The sequence below is a fragment of the Microtus pennsylvanicus genome, chromosome 7 (assembly GCF_037038515.1).
Source record: "Microtus pennsylvanicus isolate mMicPen1 chromosome 7, mMicPen1.hap1, whole genome shotgun sequence".
NCBI lineage: Eukaryota > Metazoa > Chordata > Mammalia > Rodentia > Cricetidae > Microtus > Microtus pennsylvanicus.
The window spans coordinates 120,373,210-120,397,370 of record NC_134585.1 but is presented as its reverse complement, the minus strand read 5'-3'; the positions used below and the strand labels follow the sequence as shown (position 1 = coordinate 120,397,370).

The 24,161-nt window shown below is 43.6% G+C and overlaps 1 protein-coding gene across 1 annotated transcript; it reads left to right on the top strand.

Annotated features, from left to right (window-relative positions):
• The first annotated feature begins 17,155 nt into the window (after nucleotides 1-17,155).
• Tchh (trichohyalin) lies at nucleotides 17,156-23,063 on the top strand. Its single transcript, XM_075979197.1, has 2 exons — nucleotides 17,156-17,293; nucleotides 18,012-23,063. Exons 1-2 carry the CDS (start codon nucleotides 17,156-17,158, stop codon nucleotides 22,134-22,136), a joined length of 4,263 nt encoding a protein of 1,420 aa, XP_075835312.1. The 3' UTR covers nucleotides 22,137-23,063.
• The last annotated feature ends 1,098 nt before the right edge of the window (nucleotides 23,064-24,161 follow it).

Below are 24,161 nucleotides of genomic sequence, written 5' to 3'. Positions count from 1 at the left end.
CCAAATTGACAGCCGTTATCCAGTTTGCCGACCAGAACCCAAAAACGCTGGGTATAAATAACATGAACTAACTTCCTTCCTCTAGACTCTGCCTCATAAAGCTTCTTTCAAAAACATTTTCAGATGTCATGCTTTATAAACTCTCTTGATATTCCTCCATCAGGTCTATTCTCAGAATTAATCAACACTGAGGCTCATGATAAACACATTCTACCATCTTGTTGTTAACTTTCCATATAAATGCCTTCTTATAGTCTCGACTGCAAATCTATATCATCCCTTGAAAGGCAGTATTTCTATTAATACATGATAGGTAAACAGACAGACTTTAGTGATCTTCTCCAAGGCATTCAGCACGCCAACACAGAATGGCTAGAACTGAGTTTAGCTCTTTGGTATCTAAAGTCAGGCCTCTTCTCATCTAGCTAGGCCATCTTTGATACAGAAATGATACTTACAAAAGCATATAAATGGGAATCACCAGAATCAGGTAAAAATTAATGAGATAGTCCTTGGAAGAACTCTGGGGCGAGCTTTTGAAATGCAATGGACGTGGGTTGGTGGTGTAGAGAAAGACTGATCTTGGATGTAGGGTCATCAGAGACACAGATGGCATCTACCAGGCTAAAGACAGACAAGATTACACAAGCAAAAGGCTGTGTTCCTGAGTAACTGAAGGTTGTATTGGACAACAGCACACTTCTTTTATCTTCTGAGATCTCACATCCTTTGTGTCTACAATTCACCCTTTTTTAAATTGATTTTTATTGAGCTGTACATTTTTCTCTGCTCCCCTCTCTGCCTCTCCTCTCCCCTTCAGCCCTCCCCGACTCTTTCTCTACCATATCCTATTCCCAGAAGTGCCTTAGGTTCCTTTCTATTTTGTCACTTTTAATGAAGCTTTCCCCACTACTTTTCAACCAGGTTCTTCTTAGTGTCAGATGACATTTTTGCAACCTGGAAGTTTTAAAACAATTTCTATGGTCACATGACTAGAATTCCAATAGCCTGTGTCTGTGGTATGGCTTTGTCTGTAGGAATGCTAAGGCATTGACTCAGGTGGTTCTAATGCAAACAATGCACTATACCCTTCCCTAGACAATCTCATTTTTTAATTGAGATTTTAAATTGTTTTTGGACTTATTTATCTTATATTTATGAATGTTTTTTGAGTGCCTTTGAGTGCTTATATGTGTACCACATGCCTACAGAGGCCAGAAGAGGGCATCAGATCCTCTAAAACTAGAGTTACAAAAGTTGTTAGCTGCCATGTGGGTGTTGGGAACTGAGCCCAGTTCCTCTGCAAGAGCAATTAGTTTTCTTGACCACTGAGCTACCTCTCCAGCCCCCTTCCTTGCTGTGGAACAATCCTCTTGTACACTGTAAAGATTTGTCACTTGAATTGGTTTAATAAAATGCTGATTGGCCAGTAGCCAGGCAAGAAGTATACGCAGGGCAACCAAACTAAAGATGATGGGAAGGAGAAGGTGGAGTCAAGAGTCACCAGCCAAACACAGAAGGAGCAGGAGAAAATATGCCATGTCAATAAAGGTTCTGCCACAAGGCAGAGCATAAATAAGGAATATGGGATAATTTAAGTTTAAGAGTTAGCTAGTAGTAAGCCTGAGCTATCAGCTCCAGCATTTATAATTTGTATTCAGTCTCTGAGTCATTTATTTGGGATCAGGCAATCCGGGCAGAAAATGTCCACACACACTTGCTGAGATTTTAAATATCAAATTCCTTGAATATTAACCTTCATCAGGTGATGAAAGGAGACAGAGACAGAGACCCACACTGGAGCACCGGACTGAAATCTCAAGGTCCAAATCAGGAGCAGAAGGAGAGAGAGCATGAGCAAGGAACTCAGAACCACGAGGGGTGCACCCACACACTGAGACAATGGGGATGTTCTATCAGGAACCCACCAAGGCCAGCTGGCCTGGGTCTGAAAAAGCCTGGGATAAAACCGGACTTGCTGAACATAGCAGACAATGAGGATTACTGAGAACTCAAGAACAATGGCGATGGGTTTTTGATCCTACTGCTTGTACTGGCTTTGGGGGAGCCTAGGCAGTTTGGATGCTCACCATACTAGACCTGGATGGAGGTGGGAGGTCCTTGGACTTCCCACAGGTCAGGGAACCCTGATTGCTCTTCGAGCTGATGAGGGAGGGGGACTTGGTTCGGGGGAGGGGGAGGGAAATGGGAGGCGGTGGCGGGGAGGAGGCAGAAATCTTTAATAAATTAATTAATTAATTAAAAAAATAAATAAATAAAACAAATTCCTCATGAGAGCTTCTAAATCTACATTAGCAGCCTAGATCTCTCTCCTGAGATCCACCCTTATATGTCCTACTAGCTCTTGTGCCTTTTTGTCTAGACATCTCACCCACATCCTAAACTCCAGGTCTCAAAGTGAAAAATTCTTCTTCCATATCCTTCTCCGCCATATTTCTACCCACCAAATCTCAGGTTGAAGTTTAATTAGCTATGTAATGGTGCTGGACCTAGATAAGAAGTGGAAAACTGAACTAAGGTATTTACGCCTGAGCTAGAGAAAAATCATTTAAATGATAAAGACTTTGAAGTACAGAGACTTCTTAAATAAGTTCTGTCCCTTTTAGGGGTGCTTGGGTCATGAGAGCTCCATCTTCCTGAAGGTGTTATATGGTTTCCATGAGACCAGGTTGCTAGAAAGCAGCTGCCTCCTTTGGTCCTTGCCTCTCTTTCATGTGCCCTCTTGCCTTCTACTTCCTGCTATGAGCCAGAATCTCAGTCTTAGCAGATACAGACATCCAATATTGGACTTTCCAACCTCCAGAGTCATAAATCAAAATAAACCTCCCTTCTCTACAGACTAGCTAGCTTTGAATATAGGATTACAGCAACTGGAAATGGCCTAAATCACCCTGTTAAGTTCCTACTACCTCCCCAGGTACACAAGCTGATGACCCAGACCAATTCCTTTTCTTTCTCACCTTCTGCATCCAAGGTGTCAATTAAACCTATGGGTTCTTACTTCTTAAAGTCTTTATAAACTAAATGATTTTTCTCTTGTCTGACCATAAATGTCTTCGTTTAGCCCATTGTTTCTTATCTATTTTACTAAATGACTTCAGTGTCTCCCATCTTGTTTTCTTTCAACTCATTATCGGTAAAAATGACAGTGACATTTCTAAAAATACAAATTTGACTACATTATCATGTCCTGCCAAAAATTTCTGTCTTGGTTCTCCATAGTCTGTAGGATACAACCTTTAGTCCTTGCCTTTGCTCGCAAAGTCCTTCATGTGCTCCACTTCTTGGATCTCCCAACCTCACCTTTCATCATACCCTACACCCAACTTGTCCCACAGGATGCGGCTTAAGCTTTACCTCTGAGCTGCTCTCTTTAAGTCCACTTTATGGGTGAAGTACCCCTTCAATGTGCTCCCATAATACCTTCCATCATAACTTTTCTTATCCTGGATTAAAATAATGGGTTGTTTAAGACGACTCTGACCACACTTTAATCTCCTCGAAGGCTGGGTCATGTATTAGTTTTCCTTATACTTCTGGTTCTTTGCACATCACAAGTACTTAATTACAGTTAGGTGACTAAAAAAATAAAATGAATGAATGAATGATGACTGGAGAAGGTCAGCTGTCGAAAAAAGTTGAAATGGCTGACAGCTTTATATTTAACAGTAGGTAGTCATGGTAACCTTGCTAACCAGAAGAAGGACACAAATACGAATAAGAAAGAACTCTTTGATAGTAAGTTATATTGTGTAGACAAACCTTACAAAGTAGGCACTGCCTGTAATGATAGTCTAGGTTTTGCTTTAGCTCAAAGAGCTGATGTCAGGAGTGTGATATTTTTTAGTGTCCTTCATCTGCTAACTAATCTGTATCACATAATTTACTATAAAAATATTCTTTTTTTTCATGTCCCTCTTCTGATTACAATGACTACCTACTGTTAAATATAGAATTGTCCTCCATTTCACTTTTTCTGGTAGCTGACCTTCTTTCTTTATTAGATTTTTGCCAGTAAATTAACTAAATTAAAAACTCAAAAATCTTCTGAAGCTACAAATTATTATACAAACGTAATAAGTTAAAATTATGTAAATAACTAGAGGTGTGAGGCCAGTAAGATGCCTCGGTAGATGAAGAATTGTCCTCCAAGTCTGATGATCCAAGTTTAATTCCTGGGACCCAAATGGTAAAAGGACAGAACCAACTCTAAAAGTCGTCCTCTGACTACACACACACAGACACACCACGGCACAAAAGTACGCGCACATACACTAATAAATGGAATTTTAATGGTGGGGTTATAAAGAGCTTTAGTGAAACCCCAGGCAGCACAGCCTTGTAAAGAAAGAGCTTGCCAAATATCAGCTCCCCATCTCCCTGTCGTGTGACCCTCAAAAGATCACTTGGCTTTTCTTAGGCTGGAGCTAGGCCTCATCAGCAAAATATACATAGGCTTATTATGCTAGTTTTATATCTCATGCAGAGCATGACAAACAGAAGGCAGCCTATAAATTATAGTCTTCCATCCCTCCTGGGCAGTCACTCTGCATTTAGCCTGTGAGATGTTATCCCAGCCTTCTGATGAAGGTATCAGAATCAGACTCCAGAGTAAGGAGAGGGATACACTTACTCAGGCTTCTTCGAAATGGGAGAGAGGGGGTAAGAAACTCTTCGCACCAGTTGAGAACCACAAGGATGCCATGTGCCAAACAGTGATTTAGATAAATGAATTATGTCAAAGATTAACACTGGATGAGAGAGGACAACAAAACAGCTCCAGAACCTGAATTCAAAGCAGGCGGGTCCGTGGCAGAAATGAGGCTGGGTGGTGTAATGGTCTGGTAGTGAGGTCAGAGACAAAGAATCTCTTCCTCACATCCCTCATCCCTTGTGTTTGTGAGTCATCCTGTGGCCTTAGGCAAGCCTTCTAAGGCTGCCTCCACTTCACCCTTCAAAAAATGGGTCCCATAAGATTCTAAGCACAGCATCAAGCCGAGGAACTTTGGGTTCCCACAGCACAAAGCTCCTAAGATGTCAGATCCCAATGGTGTTCTGATATTAAAAGTAGCCTGAGAACCTCGGCCTGGGTTTCTTGTACATCCAGTTAGAAAGACACTGGAAGAGCAAGTGTCCATCGAGTGAGTCCATTCCTCAAATTTTAACTCCTTGTAGAAAAAAATATTGAAGCCAGAGATACAGCAAATACCCCCACAATACCAGAAAGTGTTGCTAGATGGAGAAAGGAAAGAAAGGGCAGAACTCAGCACTCACAGGATGTCTAAAGAAGAGTACCGCCCCATGTGAGGCTTGGTGAGTTCCCCACATGGGAATCTCTTCCTCTTGTGGGATCTATTCCCATGGACTCTGACCTTAGATGTTAAGAGAAGAAAAAGACATGTAGAACCTTGAATTCTCTTCCTGATTGTTTCCCTATAAACCAAAATACTCCACAGTTTATGATCTTACTTGTCATGGGGCATTCATGCACACATATAGAATCTTGCAAATGAAGGAGTCATTATTGTAATTTTATAGATAGACACCTCATGCCCAGAGAGTTTAGTTGACTCACCTAAGATCACAGAGAATACCAATTCTGAGATGGATCTGAAACACGGAACCGCAGGCTCCTAATTTACCACATGGCCAGGCAGAATCTATTAAAAAATTAACTGTCCCCAAAGAAAATACATTCTTATATCCCCACACTATTTTACACAAAAAAAGTTCTCTACAGTAACTGACATCCTAACATGGACTCTGTAATCAAGACCAGCTTAGCACATTTTAGAAGCTGTAATGAAGCAAGGGGAAAATTAAAGTTTAGTTCAGAAGATGTCTAGCTTGTTTTCTGGTTATTTGTTATAGGCTCAGGCCTAAATGGTCCACAAAGTAGGGAAAATATTTCGCTTCTGCTTCTTGAATTTTGAAGGAAACAATCCCTTTGGCAGTTAAGCTCAGGGAGCAAAATGAAGCTCTGTGAGTAGCCACAGAAATGCGGAGGGGTACAGCACACTGCCCATCTGAATGGGGCATTCATGCCCAAACTTTCTCAGGAACATTCTGTAGGATGACAACCATCAAAAATAAATCAAGAAGAAAAGCAATCAGCAAACTGCAAATTTCAGCAATGTTTTCTGGTAGAGTCCACATTGGGAATTCACAAAGCGTATAACAGGTTCTGAAAAGCCTCAGACACGAGAATAACCAATAAGTAAGTGAGTAAATGGCTTGTCTCCACTTAATCCTCAGTTCCCAAATTCTCTAACGTTGGAATCAAAGGATTTGATGATCCTATGAAACTAGAACTCTAGCCCTAGATACAGCACAGCTAATGCCGTCCCCAAGAAGCCTCTTCGCCTTGTAATCAGCAGGCTCAGAACTACCCCATCTGTGCCCACCTCTAGATGCCTGGAAGTTGGAATCATTGGTTCGGATTAATTCCATCCTTTGGAGAATAAAGGGGAAAATAATGCTTTTTAAAAAGAAGAACCCAGAAGAGGAGGAGGAATAACATCTCCTTTGTTTTTGATACATCAAATTCTTTATACCATATGTGAAATTCACAGTGTGGGAGAAAACAGATCTTTTACACTGTTCTAAGTCCCTCCGGTTCCTGCATCAGCAGATTGGCTCAAAGAAGAAAGCCCTTTCTAGACACTCCAACAAGAAGCAAGCCCAGCTCAACCGCTGGATGACCTAGGGCAGGCAACTTAACCTTTCAGTGGCCCTGTTTCCACACCTGAGGAGTGGAGGCGGCAGCACTTCCGTCAGGCTGGGCTGGAGGGAGAACAACCAATAAAAAGAGGTTGTAAAAACCCTTGCAAGGCATTCAGAGTCCTGTAAAGGCTTAATGATTATAATCAAGCTGTTGTTACAAGTCTGCAAGCTCCCCTCATGACAGTCACTGCTGGTATCTGATAACAGGCACACTAGCCTAAGCCTCCACCACCCGCACAAACTGGTCCCAACTGAGGCTGGTTTCAGAAGAGGGAGAATTTTCCAATTTCTAATTGTCAGGTCTAATCACTACCATGCTTCCTTGGTCATAAGTTCCTCCCAGCCTCCTAACAGAACCTTGAACTTCTGGCATCTAGGCTGAGGGGATCTCCTTCACAAAGGCGATCCTGCTACAGAAAGCCACCCTACTTACAAAGTGAGATCCTTCTAACCTCAAGGAGTTGCTTAGTCAAGGTTAAATCTGGTCCTCCTCTTATTAAAGGGAATAAAACTAAATGACAGTAAGAAATATGAGTTTTAAGGATGCTAGATTTTTCATTCAAATTCCGATCTTGCCACTTTCCACCTTCTCTGATCTCAGATTCATCACTTAGCATTTCCAAGTCTCTATTTCTGTTTCTGCAAAGGAGAATAACCATGTCTACCAGAGAACGAGTGGGAGACCTAAATGAGACTCTTACTTTTCCTCCCCACTTTTTGTGTGCTGGAAAAACCCGAGGCCTCACACATACTAGGCAAACACTCTGCCTATGAGCTACTTCTCCCATCCTGACAACATTTACTCTTGGTGAGACCGAGTTGCTCAAATGACACCTGGTGTAGAGGGGCCAGGATGAATGAGGCAGATGATTGCACTGGAACAAGAGGCTCCCTTAGAGTTACTTTGTAGTGTGGGCAAAACCAGTCCACTTAACTTCATTCATCTATGCTGGTGCCTCAGGCAATTTCCTTACTTGGGCAAAATCTGCTTGTTCAAGTCCCCATTTGAATAATAATAGCAGAGGAAGCTAGACTAGCCAGGTGATGCTCTTTGAATTGCTTTTGAGATGCAGATAGGCAGCCAACCCCAAAGCAAAAATAATTTCTTTTCTGACACTTTTGCTGATCTCTAAAGGGAAGCACTGACCAGATCACTGAAGGAAGAAGTAGGTTATTGGCTTGCCATTGTCTTTGCTACCCTATCTTCATTCCCATCTGCTGTGCCATGATCAGTCACCATTCTGTCCTCCTAGTAGGATTTGGAAAGATAAAATTCCTCACCCCCTTCACTAGACTGTTTTTCAAATCCTCCCCTCTTACCTTTCCTCCTAATCTTCCTATGGAAAAAGAGCTTCTGAACTCTAATAGGATACTTTCTGGTCATGCTGTTGAACACAATTTTGTTTGTGACCCACAGGGCAATTCATTCACACTTTCAATCAACAATTATCTTGAGTGACAGCGGGCAGGTACTGGGAACAGAGCATCAAGCAGGCATAGAATCTGCTTTCAAGAGACCTGAGATTTATTGTGCAGTCCCTGAAGGCACAGGATCATGTCTTTCCCAGGGATTAGTCTCTCTTTCAGAGTTTTGGTAAGCTGGGTATCAAACTTTTGTGGAATTCATGGAATGGGGAGGTGTAGAATCATCTTATAGAGTTTACATTCAAAGACTTCAGAGTTTTACATCTTGAAAAACCTAACAGACAAGGTCTGAAAATTAATTTTGAAGAATGCTGACCCTGAAAGAAAAGACTATACTAATTTCAGAAAATTTGATTTGTTCTCCTGAGCAAAACATTCTAATTATTTCTTCTTTTTTAACATATACATGTTATAATTCACTTCAAATATTCAATCTGCATCACCCAACGCATGGTTTTACTTTTGCATTTTGGAAGATACTCTCAGAAGCTGTCCTTATACACAAACTTCAATGATTCACCCTCTGCCCTAAACTGACAGGTAGCCAGAGCGAGGCGGGGCTTGGCCAGATACTCAGCGATCAGCATCTCCGCCATTCTTCATCTGCAGATAAGGAAAAGCCTCCAGTCATACACCTGACAGACAGCTCAGTGGCTAATGTGAACTCTATAATCACACTAGTCAGTTTTAAATTTTTAAATATTTTAATGTAAAAAATACTGCTATGAGCTGCCTAGGGAATAATAATGGGAAAAATCTTGGGTTTTCTCTCAGTGAATGTTTTGTAGTTCATAAGTATTTATTGGACCCTTTATTCTATTCTAAGTGTGGTACAAGTCACTGAACCATGTTACATTATACACTGTACACTGTACAGTATAAGAACTGTTTGCACAGCATTTGTATTGATTAGGTAGTCAAAGTAACCTAGAGAAAAAACACATGGGATATGCACAGTGTGCATGCAAATCCTACCGTACCATCTTCTATGCAGGACTGAGTGGATATCCTTGGACTTGGCTGTCATCTATATACTATATCATCTCTCTGTTATATACTATACCATGTATATGCTATATACTATATCATCTATATACAATATCATCTCTCTGCTATATACTATACCATCTATATACCATATGCTATGCCATCTATATACTATACTATCTATATACCATACCATCTAATACCACATACTACATCATCTATATACTATATACTACATCATCTATATACTATATTCTATGCCGTCTATATACTATACTGTCTATATACTATATACTGTACCATCTATATATCATACCATCTATATACTATACATCTATATACTATATATTCTATATACTACAATGTATATACTATACCATCTTCTGTGGAGGAGGACTGAGTGGGCATCATTGGATTTTGATGTCATTGAAATCCCAGAACAAATCTCCATAGAGAGACAGCTGCACAGGCTCACCAATAAATCACGTCCTTCTTTTTAGAATGAAAGCTTTCTTAAGGCTACCTACCCTCTCGAAATCATCAAGATGCAGAGTGTAATATCATATGATAAGTATTCTAGACTTGTGCTATGCCTGACATGGAACAGAGGACTCACTGCACGGGATGGACCAAAGGAGACTTACTGTGGGGAGAGCCAATACTTAGCCTGCCTTTGCTCTTCACTGAAGCCCAGTCAAGTCATATCCTGTTTGAGGCAAATGGACAAAGGCATCAGATGGGTCTTTCCAAAGTCCCTTTATCCCTATCCTATTTTCTGACCTAATTTTAGGATGGTCTTAAGGGCGAAGCAGGAAATGGAAATTTCAAAGAAGAAACCCGTGCAAGAAAGAAGGTGAAAGCAGGATACTGAGTCTGGCATGGACTGGCAGAGAACCACACACTCCTTTGAAAGGGCCCCGGGGAGCCAGTGGACACGGAAACCTCACTCTGAATCTAGCCTCCTGCTTTCTTCTACTTCCGTCCTTACTTGTATCAAGCAGAAGATTAGAACTCAGCAACCATGGACATCAAGTTACAAGGTCCAGGTCTAGAAGAAACCCTGCAGAGTCAAACTTGCCCATGTCTGTCTGTGCTCTTGTCCACATTAGGAAGGCCGCAGCCCAATGCATCTATTTAGTGTTAAACCTTAACATTCACCCCCTTTATGCTATGCCCTTTTATCATTAGCAAACTTCTCCCAAACTATACAAGTTCTCCAATCTCACGCCCCAAGAAGGATCATCGTTCTATCAGATACAAAGCTGAGTCTAAAGGGAACACAGAGTGTCACACAATACCTGAAGGCGCTAGAGCCTTTCCTCAAACAGCAGCTGGACTCTTATAAAATTGATAACATACAGTCTCTATACCTGCTTCCTTCATTCAAGGTATTCATTAAATTATAAAAATTAAATCTAAAAAAAAAAAATTAAATCTATCTGTCATTAAGGGTAAGCTATTTGTTTTGTTTTATTTTATTTGTTTTTTGACAAATTCCACTGCTCTGTGAATTGGAGGGGGTCACTCAATGGGCTAAAGATACGATTATAGAACAGGAAAAATAAAATGACCTAAAATCTGTGATCAGTTTACCGAGAAAGGCAGGCTCGCTCGCTACTGTGACAGAGAGGCAGTAGTGTTATCCTTGGGCACCCGTGCCAGCCACCCTGCATGGCATGATGGGAGATGAAAGCGTCTGCTGACTCTTGGAGGTATAATTACCTAAAGGGTGGGGGTGTAATTAACGTAAGCATAATTTACCTTGAAGAAGATAAAAATTAAGAATATTAATGATCATAATAATTAGCTCCTTTATATCTAAGAATCACAAAATGCTTTACAAGCTGTAATTATCTCAGCTCCCCTCTGAGGAAGGGATTCATATCTTATAGCTCCTCATTTAACAGAGGGGTGAAGTGATGGACATGGAAGAAGGAAGAGAGGGTGGAGCACCTGCCCTGTAAGCAGTAAAACTCACAGGAGGCCCCAGAAGGGCTGGTTCTCATTATGGTGAGAGGCCTCATCCTCGTGCATCACTCAGACAGATAATCCGTCCTAGTCTAAGCAGCTCGTCTCATTCTGACCTGCTGGCCACCGCCAAGGCGCAATAAAACTATATCAGTGAGGATTAAGCACGCAGTAGAAAGAAAGGTGCAGCACTACTTTCAAGGAACTTAAAGCCTAATTGAGGAGACAAGACAAGCAGCCATTAAATTAGAGATGAATATGAGAATACAAACCAGTACACGGTTATGAGATGCTGGTGATACTTGCTGTGGGGAGAAACTGTCTCTGCCTGGAAGATCGTGGCACAATCATTGCCCAGAAAGATTGACAGCGGTTTGGGAGAGGGGATGGAACTCTAGTGACACTTCAAGTAAGCTATGTGAGGCTTTTGCCTGGCAAACCAGAGTGCCAGTCACTGGATAATAGGAAATAATAGAGAAACTTGAGAGACTTAACACATGATTATTAAGGAAAAGGCCTCCTGGAAGTGGGCATTAAGGAAGTTTACCCAAGAATTTCACTTCTTTCAAACCCGTCTCAACCATCCTGTTTTGGGTGTTTTCCCAGATTGAACACCTTGAGAAGTCTCTTGACTGATGAGGGCACTGAAACCTTCTCTTCATCTAACTTTTACCTTGTGAATTATACAACTGGTCTCAAGAAGATCCTGGGCTTGCTTAAATGCCACAAAAATGTCAAGTCTGTTCATTTCTTTTCCTAGCAAGGAAAGGGCTAGGAACGAGCTCTTGAGTGAGATTAAAACCAGGGAAGCTAGCTAGCACTTTGCTTCTTTTTTGCTGGAAACAAGAGCCTCACCCCCAGGGAAGGGCTTTACAGTTGAATGATGCTAAAGTAAAGGAAGGACAGAAACTTTATTTCTGGTCTAGGCCAGCAAGATGGGTCAGCTGGAAAAGATTCTTACCACCAAGCCTAATGGCATGGTTTTAATCTCCAGGGGCTACATGGTAGAAGGAGAACTACCTCTCACAAGTTGTCCTTTCACTTCCACACCTGTGCCATGACTTGAGCGTGTGCGCGTGCGCACACAGACAGACAGACAGACAGACACACACACACACACAATACATGTGATAAAAATTTCCTCATAAATACATTTAATTACTTCCTTTTAATTCTTCTATAATAAAGGAAGCAAGTCCCAAATGTCAGTATAGAACTACAGATATGTTCTTGGAATAAAGAACATTCACGCAGAGATGAAGTAGTGTATCAGTTCATTCCCATACTAGCTGGTAATATTTTTTGACCTCTCCGTTTTCAGTCTTTAGAAATCAAAGACAACGAGAGCCAGTGAGATAATTCAGTGGGTGAAGGTACTTGCTAACAAGCCCAAAAGCCTGAGTTCAATCCCAGGGACCCATATATTGGGAGAAGAGAACCTATTCTCATAAATTGTCCTCTGAGCGTCACATTTATGCCCCTATATACAAGTAAATGAATTAATTTTAACTGTTTTTAAGCAATGAGAACTTTGGTGTACACAAATATGAAGATTTGGTGACACACGTCTTGAATCCCAGCACTCAGGCCACAGAGGCAGGTAGATCTCTGAGTTCGAGGCCAGCCTTGTCTACAGAGCAAGACACTCAGGGCAACACAGAGAAACCCTGTCTTGAGAAACCAAAAACAAAATGAATAATATCCAGATTATAAAAACAACATTATCTTTGATGAAACGTGATTGGATAATACCATTCTCATGATTTTCTAGATTATCTTTAATGAAACGTGATTGAATATTGCCATTCTCATAGTTTTCTAGATTATCTTTGAGGAAACATGATTGGATATTACCATTCTCATAGTTTTCTAGTTTTCTTTCAATAAAAATCGACTGAATCCATTTGCTAGAAGTTAATTTTCTACATTTGCTAGCATTTCTGCATCTTTTACTGAAACTATAAAATAATTAAAATTGTTTCTTTGCCCAAAAATCACATTAGAGACTACTACTGAAATTTTCTTTTTCATTATTGTTGCCCTTGTTAGAAAGGATCATACTAGGTGACTCTGGCTGCCTGGAATTCACTCTGTAAACCAGGCTAGCCTTGAACTCACAGACATCTGCTTGCCTCCTAGTGCTGATACACCACCACACCTAATTGGTCTGATTTTGTTTGTTGCTGCATTCTTTTAAGAATCACATGCTTGAGTATTGCATCCTGCACATTTGTATATGCAGAGTCTGCATGCCTGCAGTTGCAGAGGCCAGACAAGCCCATCAAATCCCCTGTAGCTGAAATAACAGAAGGTTGTGAGCAGTCCTTTGTAAGAGGAACAAGAGTTCTTAACTTGTGAGCCATTAATCCAGCCCCCTGAAATGACATTTTTATTTTATTTTATTTTATTTTAGGCTTTGTCTAAAATAAAAGAATGTATGTAGCAATGTAGTCAGCCCTGTTATCAGACTGAAGTTACTTAGAAATAAACCAAAATTCAAGAAGAAGAAAGGTCATTTTCCTTTATGTCATATTTGATATAGAGAGGATTAGGTAAGAAAGACATTATTAAGACTTATTTCAGGATGAAAAACCTGAACTGAGATTTTTTAACAAGAAGTTGAAAACCATTGACCTCTCTAGTCTAGCAAATCCAGAGAGAGAGAGAGAGAAAGAGAGAGAGAGAGAGAGAGAGAGAGAGAGAGAGAGAGAGAGACCACAAACAGACTTAATTCGGTTACAGGGAATCCTTCAAGGAGAGAGAAAGAAGTGTTTGACAGCTTGTAGGTAGTTGTGTGTACATTGCTCAAGGTACCCAAAGACTAAGAGGACTGTATAAAACATCAGTAAGAACTGAGGACGAGAAGCCTTACTCCTAAAGGATTTGCCACATCAAATTAATTCGCTGGCCCCGATAGATAACGACAGTTCTGACGGTTCTAAGAAAATTTGGAAATCAAAGACTTCTGTACTGAAGGTCTTGAAGAAGCAGAAATAAGCTAGGTTTACAATCGTCTTTTCCTCTCTTGTCACATCAGCCCACGTCTGGGATAGCAGGGAAGAAAGTAAGAAATAGACATCAAGATTTAGGCTCCTGGTTTCACATACCACTAAAGGAGCATAAAACCCTTGTTTTAATGTTTTTATTTTAACTATGAAATTCTCCTCAAAATTCCAAAAACCAGTACTTGCCTAATTTCAGAGAAGCTGCTGAATCATTTAATAGTCTCCATAAACCTATTATGAACCAAAGTTTCACGTAGTATGAAATGGAAGGGTGGGAGTCACTGGCAACCGGGAGTAAATCCAGTTCCTTACAATAAAATAGCACCGGGGTTGAGAAAGCTCTGACGGCTATAATGGGCTAGAATGACCTTAATGTGCTTCCAGGAGAAGCCAACTCAAGTGTTTAGATGTCATAACCATTAGTAACTTAGGCTGAATGAGATGATTATATCTACAATAACGCATGACACTAGCTCTTTTTCTCCAGGGGCTTCAACGTGCTAGCAAGAAAAACAAATGAGCAAATTTCATTTAGATTTAATACCTCTAAGGATGAAATTTCACAATAGGCTCCTTCACCTACACTTTGATAAACACATATTTTAAGACTCTCTCCAAAATTATTTGCTTAGGAAGCAGTCTCTCACCTGTAGGATAAACTGAGGAATACAAATGTAAAATAAATTTCCCATCCGAATTTTTAGAAGAGAAACTCGGTGCCTCTCACCATTGTCAAGGTGCTCCAGGCAGGGCTTGTGGTCATCTCTTCATGCTCCGCTGCATGCCACACAGCAGTTAGCTGCTTTTCATCCAGTTATGGCAAAGTTCCTGTTTACTGTCAACCTAGAGTTTGTAGTTTACATAAAGTAAATGGTTTAAGGGGTTAGACATCTGGCTCCGCAGTTAACAGCACTTACTGCTCTTGCAAAGTTCCTAAATTTGATTCCTAGTGTCCATGTTGTGTGGCCGGTCCCAGGGGAAGCTGACACTTCTGGCCTCCATAGGCACCTGTAATCGTATGTGTTCACGCACATGCACACACATACACACTTAAAATTAAATCTTAAAAAAATAAATGACTAGAGATTTTTTTATGAAGTCACAATAATTCGGAACATTCATTGCCTTTGTTTTAATGGTTTTTTTTTTAATTTTAACCATGAAAGAAAATTAGAAAATCTGCCAAATATTCTACCTTTTCGTGTTAGGTGGGGCCAGTATGCAGTCAGGAGGCAAGTCCTGTGAACCCTGTCCAAATAGCTACGTGAGCAAATAATGAGATAAACAAGCCATTCCTGGAGACAGAGGTGGAGCTGGGATTTGAATGAATCAGGTCGCCCCACAGAGTGGGTGTCTCCTTCCTAAGTTGCTCCCCAGGGCACAATTACAACCCCTATAAAAGGCCCGGCTCCCAGTTAGCTAGCACACTTGCCAGCAGTGTCAGCGAGCAAGCACTTGACTTCTTCCTCTGGTGAAGTGGGTAAGTCCCGTTCTGGGGGATGGCGTTCTTCTATTTGATTCTTCACTTTCTAGCTGTGGTAGTACATGTTGGGGGAATGAAGGTAGTTCCTATGCTCCGGAGGGATCTCCGCCTTCCAGTGTTGGCAAAATCTCAGCTATTCCATCTCCTCCTTCCCCTTCTTTTTTTGACTAGGTCTCACTGTTTAGCCCTGCCTAGCCTAGACTATGTAGAGTAGGCTGGTCTCGAACTCACAGAAAGTAGCCTACCTCTGCCTCTGGGGAGCCGGCATGCTTGGCTTGTCCCATCTTTTTATGGTTAGATCCATCACTTGAATAGCAGTAGTTCTCTCAAGACTCTGAACCCAATACTTAGGCACATCAAAAACCATCATGTGTGCCTCTTATGAGGCTCACCTTTCTGAAAAACTATCATCCCTAGAGTATGCAAATCCCCTGATCTCTTTTATGACACTGGGATCTTCATACCATTCACATCTGAGTTGGTATGTGAGGTGTTGGAGACAGATAATGACAAAGAACTCAGCCAAGTGACCTACTATGCAGTCAGCCAGCAAAGCCATCCGAGTATTCTTTTAATACCAGTGTGTCTGTGGACAAGGTTTTGCTGTGGCCGTGTGTTTTGCTTTGTCTTGGCAATACTGAAAATTAAACACATTATTTTACACATACTAACACCCACTCTACTACTGAGCTACATTCCCAGAGTCCCCCTCCCACTTACAATACCAACATTGAAATGATTTATTTGCATTTAACCAATACCAGCCTTAAGACCAATATTATTCAAAGTTCTCCAGGTTTGTTTGACACATTGACTCTGATTCATCAATCAGGATCTCTCAATTAACTTCAGTAACAGAAGATATGAATACCCATAGTACATCTAAGTTGATGCAGGCAACATGCATTCTGCTTTTCTGCTTTGTTGTATCTAAACGTTACAATGTTTTATTTTGATGAGGAGGCACTCTGTAATCTTAGAATTGATGACATGAAGTAGTCTCCTATGGGCTACGCATTTAAGGAATAATTCACATCTTCTTTTCACTGTTCTGTTTGTTGCCAGGTTTTTGCAGACACAATTGTCTATACATATTTACTTTTAATGATGCTCAAGCCCTTCTTTCACATGCTCCTTGGCTTTTACCTACCCTTTTTGCTCAGCTTTAGGGTTGCTATGAGTAGCAGCATATAGAATTTAGATTCTTACCCTCATCTCTTCATTATCTGCTCTGAAATATGTCAAAACAAAAAAATGGGGGGGAGGAGGATGTGGATAGTTCACACTGATGGACAATGAAGAGTTGACTGTAATATGCTTTGAAGATGAGTTCCTTGGCTTAGAATTTTTCAATGTTTCTCTTCCTCCTTTAGAATACAATATTGAGGGGTAAAATGCAAATTGCTATCTCAACCACTAGTGGAAAGACTAGAGAGCTGTCTAAATCAGTGTGAGTGAAGTCTCCCTAAAATCAGAAACAGAGGCTTGATTCCGAATCCTATCTTACTGTTCAAGGTTTACTTGAATTTGAAGGAAAGAAAACATGTCTCCACTTCTAAGAAGCGTTATTGACATCGCTGAAGTTTTTGATCATTATGCCACACATAGCTGTGAAGGAGCATCACTGAGCAAGAAAGACCTGAAGAACCTCCTGGAAAGAGAACTTGGAGATGTCCTCCAGGTAAGACCTGACCGGAAAAAGAACTCTATGGATGTGGGGCTATCACTTTTCTTCCCGAGAAAGACCAGAGCAAAGAATATTGATTAAAATGGATTTTTCAACATGACAGGTCTACATTACATCATCATTCATTTTAAAGCCTGAGGTATTTAAATTGGTGTTGTAATCTGAGTACTAAAGAAGTTAATAGCATGTGTTTAATAGACTTGATGATATTGTTAATGGGAATGAAGTGTTAATTAATAGGGCATTACCACTAATGGTGCCTAATCAAGTTAATAGACTTGAAGGAACTTTTCTGTTCCCAACTTTCAGTAACTGAAACCTGCCTGTTTCTCGACTAAAATGGTGTCGCTGTAAATATCTTAGTTCTTCAAACACGGAATAAAAATTAAATCAGGAGTATTGGCTTTTTCAAACAAAAATGTCCTTTGGAAATCTTCATAAATTTTATTTTATTGATCACAAAGGACAAATTCATTTTATTCAGCTATCTAGAAAGAATTTTTTTTGATCAGCAAACAATTACAAAAATTTCCAACGGTGTATGCTTTGACATGAGTTGTCCACATATCGTATGAGAAAGCAAGACAACATACACTAAGCATTTTCTAATTACACTAAGTATCTCCTGATCTCAGCACAACATAAATGTGAGAGTGAAAGCTTACTACGTGCAAATAATTAATTATAAAACTTTTGCTTTAATCTTTTATAGAGACCACATGACCCTGAGACGGTAGATGTGATCCTAGAACTTCTGGATCGGGACTCCAACGGGCGTGTTGATTTCAACGAATTCCTCCTGTTCCTTTTCAAGCTTGCTCAAGCTTGCTATTCGGCTATCAATCAGGCCATAGGGCTAGATGAGAAGACAGCCCTGCCTAGAGAGAAGAGGAGCCTGTCACAAGATCGCAGGCAAGAAGACCAAAGGAGATTCGAGCCCCGGGAGGTACAACGGGACGAAGAACCCGGGCGCCGAAGCTGGCAGAAAAGACGTGAGCAGGAGGAGCGCGCTGAGGAGCAGAGCAGGAGGCTGGAGAGACTGGAGGAGCGACAGCAGAGGCGAGAACTGCAGGAACTGGAGGAGCGCCTAGCGGAGAAAGAGCCGCTAAGCTGGAGCCAGGGTCCTGATGCTGAAGAGTTTTCCGAGGAAGAGGAACAGCAAAGGCAAGAACTCAGGAGCAGGGAGCAGAGGGAAGAGAGACGGCTGCAGCAGCTGCGCGACCCCGAGCTGAGGCGTCAGCAGGAGTTGGTGGCTGAGGAGGACGAGGAGCAGACGCAACTCCGGGAGTCCCAGACTCTCACCCGGAGGTTGCAGAGGCAGCTTGAAAGCGAGGCCGAAGCCCGTCAGAACAAAGTCTACGCCAGGCCACGCAGACAGGAGCAGGAAGAGCGTCAGCTCCGGGAGCAGGAGCAACGGTCCCGGGAGCTCCAACGGCAGCGCGCCCAGGAAGAGGAGGAACGCCTGGAGCAGCAGCAGAGGTCGCAGAGGCGCCAGGCGGAGGAGCAGCGCTTCCGGGAGGAGGAGCAGCAGCGAGCAGAGCTCCAGGACAGCCTCCTAGAGGAACGCCAGAGGCGTCGTCAGGCCGAGCGCAGGCAACTGCAGGAAGAAAGCCAGAGGCGCCGCACGCTGTACGCCAAACCCAGCGCCAGGCAGCAGAGAGAGGAAGTGCTGCGGGAGGAGCGGCTGCTGCAAGAAGAGGCTCAGCAGCGCCGGCAACGGGACAGGAAATACCGCCAGGAGGAGGAGCAGCTGCGGCAGGAGGAGGAGCAGCTGCGGCGAGAGGAAGAGCAGCTGCAGCGGGAGGAAGAAAGGCTGCAGAAGGAAAGGAGGCGCCTGCAGCAGGAGAGGCAGTATCGCAAGGAGAACGACGTGCAGCGCGAGGAAGAGCAGCTGCAACGGGAGGAAGAGCGGCTGCAGCAGCAGGAAGAACTGCTGCGGAAGGAAAGGAGGCGCCTGCAGCAGGAGAGGCAGGATCGCAAGGAGACCGACTTGCAGCGCGAGGAAGAGCAGCTGCAGCGGGACGAAGAGCAGCTGCAGCGGGACGAAGAGCAGTTGCATAGGGAAAGGAGGCGCCTGCAGCAAGAGAGGCAGTATCAAGAGGAGGACCTGCAGCAGGAGGAAGAGCGGCTGCAGCAGGAGGAAGGGCGGCTACGGAGAGAAAGGAGGCGCCTGCAGCAGGAGAGGCAGTATCAAGAGGAGGACCTGCAGAGGCTGCGGGACGAAGGTCAGGGTCAGCGTAGGGATCTGAAGTGGGAGTGGCTACCAGAGAAAGAAACTGAAGCTCGTGGCCGCAGGCTCTTCTCCAAACGCAGGGAGGATGGAGAACAGATCCGGCAGCTGGAGGATTCTCTGGAGCATGAGAGACGCTCACGTCAGGATCGGCGGCCTCTGCAAGACGAAGCAGAAGAGAAGCGAGAGCTGGAGCAGGAGAGGCGGCGGCGAGAGCAGCGTGACCGGCAGTTCCTAGAGGAAGAGCAGCTGCAGCGAGAGCGCCAACGGGAAGCCGCACGACGAGGCGAGAGGCTCCGGGAGGAAGAGCAGCTCCTGAGAGACTCGAGGAGACGGCCACAGGAGAGGGACGGAAAGTTCCTTGAGGAGGAAAGGCAACTGCGGAAGGAGCGGGAAGAACTGAGGCAAAGACGAGAAGAAAGACAGTTCCAGGAGGAGGAGCTGCGCCGCCAAGAACTTAGGCAGGAGCGCGACAGAAAATCCCGTGAGGAACAAGAGCGCCGCCAGCAGCGGCGTGAAGAGGAGCAGCTCCGGGAGGAAGAGCAGCTCCGTCAGCAAAGAGACAGGAAACTCCGTCGGGAGGAAGAGCGCCTGCAGGAACTGGAGGAAGAGCAGCTGAGGCGGCAGGAGCGTGACAGGAAACTCCGTCGGGAAGAAGAGCGCCTGCAGGAGCTCGAGGAAGAGCAGCTGAGACGACAGGAACGAGACAGGAAACTCCGCCGGGAAGAAGAGCGCCGTCAGGAGCTCGAGGAAGAGCAGCTGAGACGACAGGAACGAGACAGGAAACTCCGTCGAGATCAAGAGCGCCGTCAGGAGCTTGAGGAAGAGCAGCTGAGGCGACCTGAGCGTGAGGACAGAAGATTCCGCCAGGAACAAGAGCGCCGCCAGCAGCGGCGTGAGGAGGAGCAGCTCCGGGAGGAAGAGCAGCTCCGTCAGCGACGAGACAGGAAAATCCGCAGGGAAGAAGAGCGCCTGCAGGAGCTCGAGGAAGAGCAGCTCAGGCGCCAGGAATCCGACAGAAGATCCCGCCAGGAACAACAGCTTCGCCAGGAGCGCCGTGAGGAAGAGCAGCTGAGGCGCCAGGAACGTGACAGGAAACTCCGCCGGGAAGAAGAGCGCCTGCAGGAACTGGAAGAAGAGCAGCTGAGACGCCAGGAACGAGACAGGAAACTCCGTCGGGAAGAAGAGCGCCTGCAGGAGCTCGAGGAAGAGCAGCTGAGGCGGCAGGAACGTGACAGGAAACTCCGCCGGGAAGAAGAGCGCCGTCAGGAACTAGAGGAAGAGCAGCTGCGAGACCGAAAGCTGAGAGTGGAGGAGCAGCTTCGCAGGGAGCGCGAGGCAGAGCGGCAGCGCGTTCAGGAACGTGACAGAAAATTCCGCCGGGAACAAGAATTCCGCCAGGAACTAGAGGATGAGCAGCCTAGGGATAGAAAGTTCCGCCGGGAACAAGAGCTCAGACGTGACAGAAAACTCCATGAGGAAGAAGAGCGCCTGCAGGAACTGGAAGAAGAGCAGCTGAGACGCCAGGAACGTGACAGGAAAGTCCGCCGGGAAGAAGAGCGCCTGCAGGAACTGGAGGAAGAGCAGCTGAGACGCCAGGAACGTGACAGGAAACTCCGCCGGGAAGAAGAGCGCCTGCAGGAGCTCGAGGAAGAGCAGTTGCAGGACAGGAAGTTCCCCCGGGAACAAGAGCTCAGGCGTGACAGGAAATTTCGCCGGGAAGAAGAGCGCCTGCAGGAACTGGAGGAAGAGCAGCTGAGGCGGCAGGAGCGTGACAGGAAACTCCGCAGGGAAGAAGAGCGCCTGCAGGAGCTCGAGGAAGAGCAGCTGAGACGCCAGGAACGTGACAGGAAAGTCCGCAGGGAAGAAGAGCGCCTGCAGGAACTGGAGGAAGAGCAGCTACAAGACCGAAAGCTGAGGGTGGAGGAGCAGCTTCGCAGGGAGCGCGAGGCAGAGCGGCAGCGCGGACAGGAACGTGACAGAAAGTTCCGCAGGGAAGAAGAGCTCAGGCGCGACAGAAAACTCCGTGAGGAAGAAGAGCTCCGCCAGGAACTCCAGGAAGAGCAGCTGAGACGCCAGGAACGTGACAGGAAATTCCGTGAGGAAGAAGAGCGCCGTCAGGAGCGCGACCAGAGATTCCGCGGGGAACCAGAGCTCCGGAATGAAAGGGAGGGGCATCAGCGGCGACGCCAGGAACTCGAGGAAGAACAGCTTCGCTTTGAGGAACAGCAGCGTCGCCACCAGGAACGCGAGCAACAGCTTCGCCAAGAGCGCGACAGGGAATTCCGGGAGGAGAAGCAGCAGCGCCAGGAACGTGAAGAACTGCAGTTGAGGAGGCAGAAACGAGATGGGCAGTACCAGGCTGAGAATCAGTTTGCCAGGGATACGATTCGTCGTCGTCAGGAACAAGAACGTCGTCAGGAAGAGGAACGAAGACGTCGCCAAGAGCGGGAGAGGAAATTTCAAGAGGAGCGGATCCGTAGGCAGGAGGAGCAGAGGCGCCGCCAAGCCTTGGAGACTGGCACGCGCCAGTTTGCCAACGTCCCCGTGCGTTCCAGCCCTCTCTATGAGTACATCCAAGAGCAGAGGTCTCAATACCGCCCTTAAAGGATGCTGCTAGCGTCCTGGCGCCAGCCAAAGAAATGTTTCTTTTTCAAGCAAAAGAAAATGAGAAACACTGGGTATCAAATGATAACTCATGTGTTTCTGGTTGTGGGGAAACTCTCTGATCTTAGAATGTCTTTTCCAGAATCTTAAACTATACCCATTTCATTTCTTTCTGTTCCTGTCTCTTATTCTGTCTGGGGTAGTTCTTTATTGCAAGATGTCTTTGTTATTTAGTGCAGATGTGGTGCGCACTTTTCAAAAGAAGTCATTTAATTTTTTAAAGGAATTTTGTTTGAGGAGCACATTGATCTATTGCCTTCATAGCTAACAAGAATAATGTAACAATTTGATATTCAAAATAGTTGAGCCTCTATTTTTAGTGGTAGATCATGTAGGGAACCCTCATTTTTATAAGTTTAAGTTGACATTTTCTTCGACCTAAATCTCATTTGTCTTTACCTCCAAACAGTTTTGTCGATCTTTTTCTTGCAGAATTTTGACAACCCTCAAATAATGCAGGGGGGTGATTTATGTGAAAAATATTATGTGAAATCAGTTCATAACTGAAAGAAATCTCTCTTAAGAGAAAGACTTGCATAGGAAATTATTTTTTGGCATTATATTTTTATACTTAGCACCACTTAAAATTTCATGAAGCAAAAGCAAGGTGTTTCTCAAACAACTCCAATTTAAAACTGCTGTGATTTGTAGAGTTCTGTTCCACTTCCCCAAGTTTTGTTGGGTTTGAGAATATTACTACTTTTGTACATGTTGGTTTAGAGGGAACCTACTCAAGACCCTGTAAACATCTTTCTTGTTTGGGTCCAGCAAGAGTTCACAAGGTGATGGAAGAAGGAAAGGGGAAGATGTGTGAACAGAGGGCAAATTTATAGAAGTCTCTTGACTAGACTTATCAGCCCACAGTCATTTGAGGCTTTATACTACCTTAAAGACATTCTTGTTGAAACAATTGATCTGTTAAAAAAAATCAATAAATGTTTGGCAAATAATTATCCTTGTCTGTTTTAATTATGTGCCTACCATACTGCATGTCTAATCTGGAAATGCATATATTTCTAATCACATGGTATTTTTACTATCAGCTATTTCCAAATATGAAAAAAAGGTGGAGAGAATCTTCAATTTTTCCCAAATAAGGAGACTCCTATATTATTTAAGAGTAAGACTTGGACAAAAAGTATTAGAATTTGGCATTATATTTTATGCTTAGCACCACTGAAAGTCTTACAAAGCAGACGTAAGGTGTTTCTCAAACACCTCCAATTTAAAACTGCTGTCATATGTAGAATTCTGCTCCATTGCCCCAAGTTTTGTTGGGTTTGAGAATATTACTACTTTGTACATGTTGGTTTAGAAAGAACCTACTCAAAATCCTGTAAACACCTGCCTTCCCTGAGTGTTACACGAAGTTAAGGGGACCCTTCATGCATTTCCAATACGACATAGACTCTCCAAGAGTTTTCTTTTTGATGCTGCCTCTTTCCATACCCCTTCTTGCAGTGACTCACACTGCTCACAACAAATATGGCACTTCCAGTGTCTGTTACTATTTCCTTCTAAAGTGGAGCAGCTACTTTGTGTCTAAGCCAGTGATGGAACATTGCCTAAAATTTCTGAGCTCTGTAGACCCAATTAGTGACCCAGGGATTTGAGCAACATAGTTCAGGAGGTGCCTGAATCAGAAAATGCTAAATAGTAATTAATACAAATGTCACATTTCCATCTCACAATGCAGACACCCCTGTGCTACCTGCTGAACTGTATTATTTAGTTGAGTCACTAGGGAAAAATTCTAAAGGACCTTATCAAGAATATCACAGCCAGGCATCCGGTGGTGCCTGCCTTTAATCCCAGCACTCAGGAGGCTATCTGAGTTCGAGGCCAGACTGGTCTACAGAGTAAGTTCCAGGACAGCTAGGGATACACAAAGAAAGCCTATCTTAGTTTTAAAAAGAAAGAAATAAAGAAAAGGAAAAAGAATATCACTCTTTTTAATTGTGAGAC

Coding starts and splice junctions, on each gene's coding strand:
- Tchh (XM_075979197.1), top strand. CDS start 17,156: ATGTCTCCACTTCTAAGAAGCGTTATTGACATCGCTGAAGTTTTTGAT. Junction 17,294..18,011: donor AACTTGGAGATGTCCTCCAG/GTAAGACCTGAC, acceptor AATCTTTTATAG/AGACCACATGACCCTGAGAC.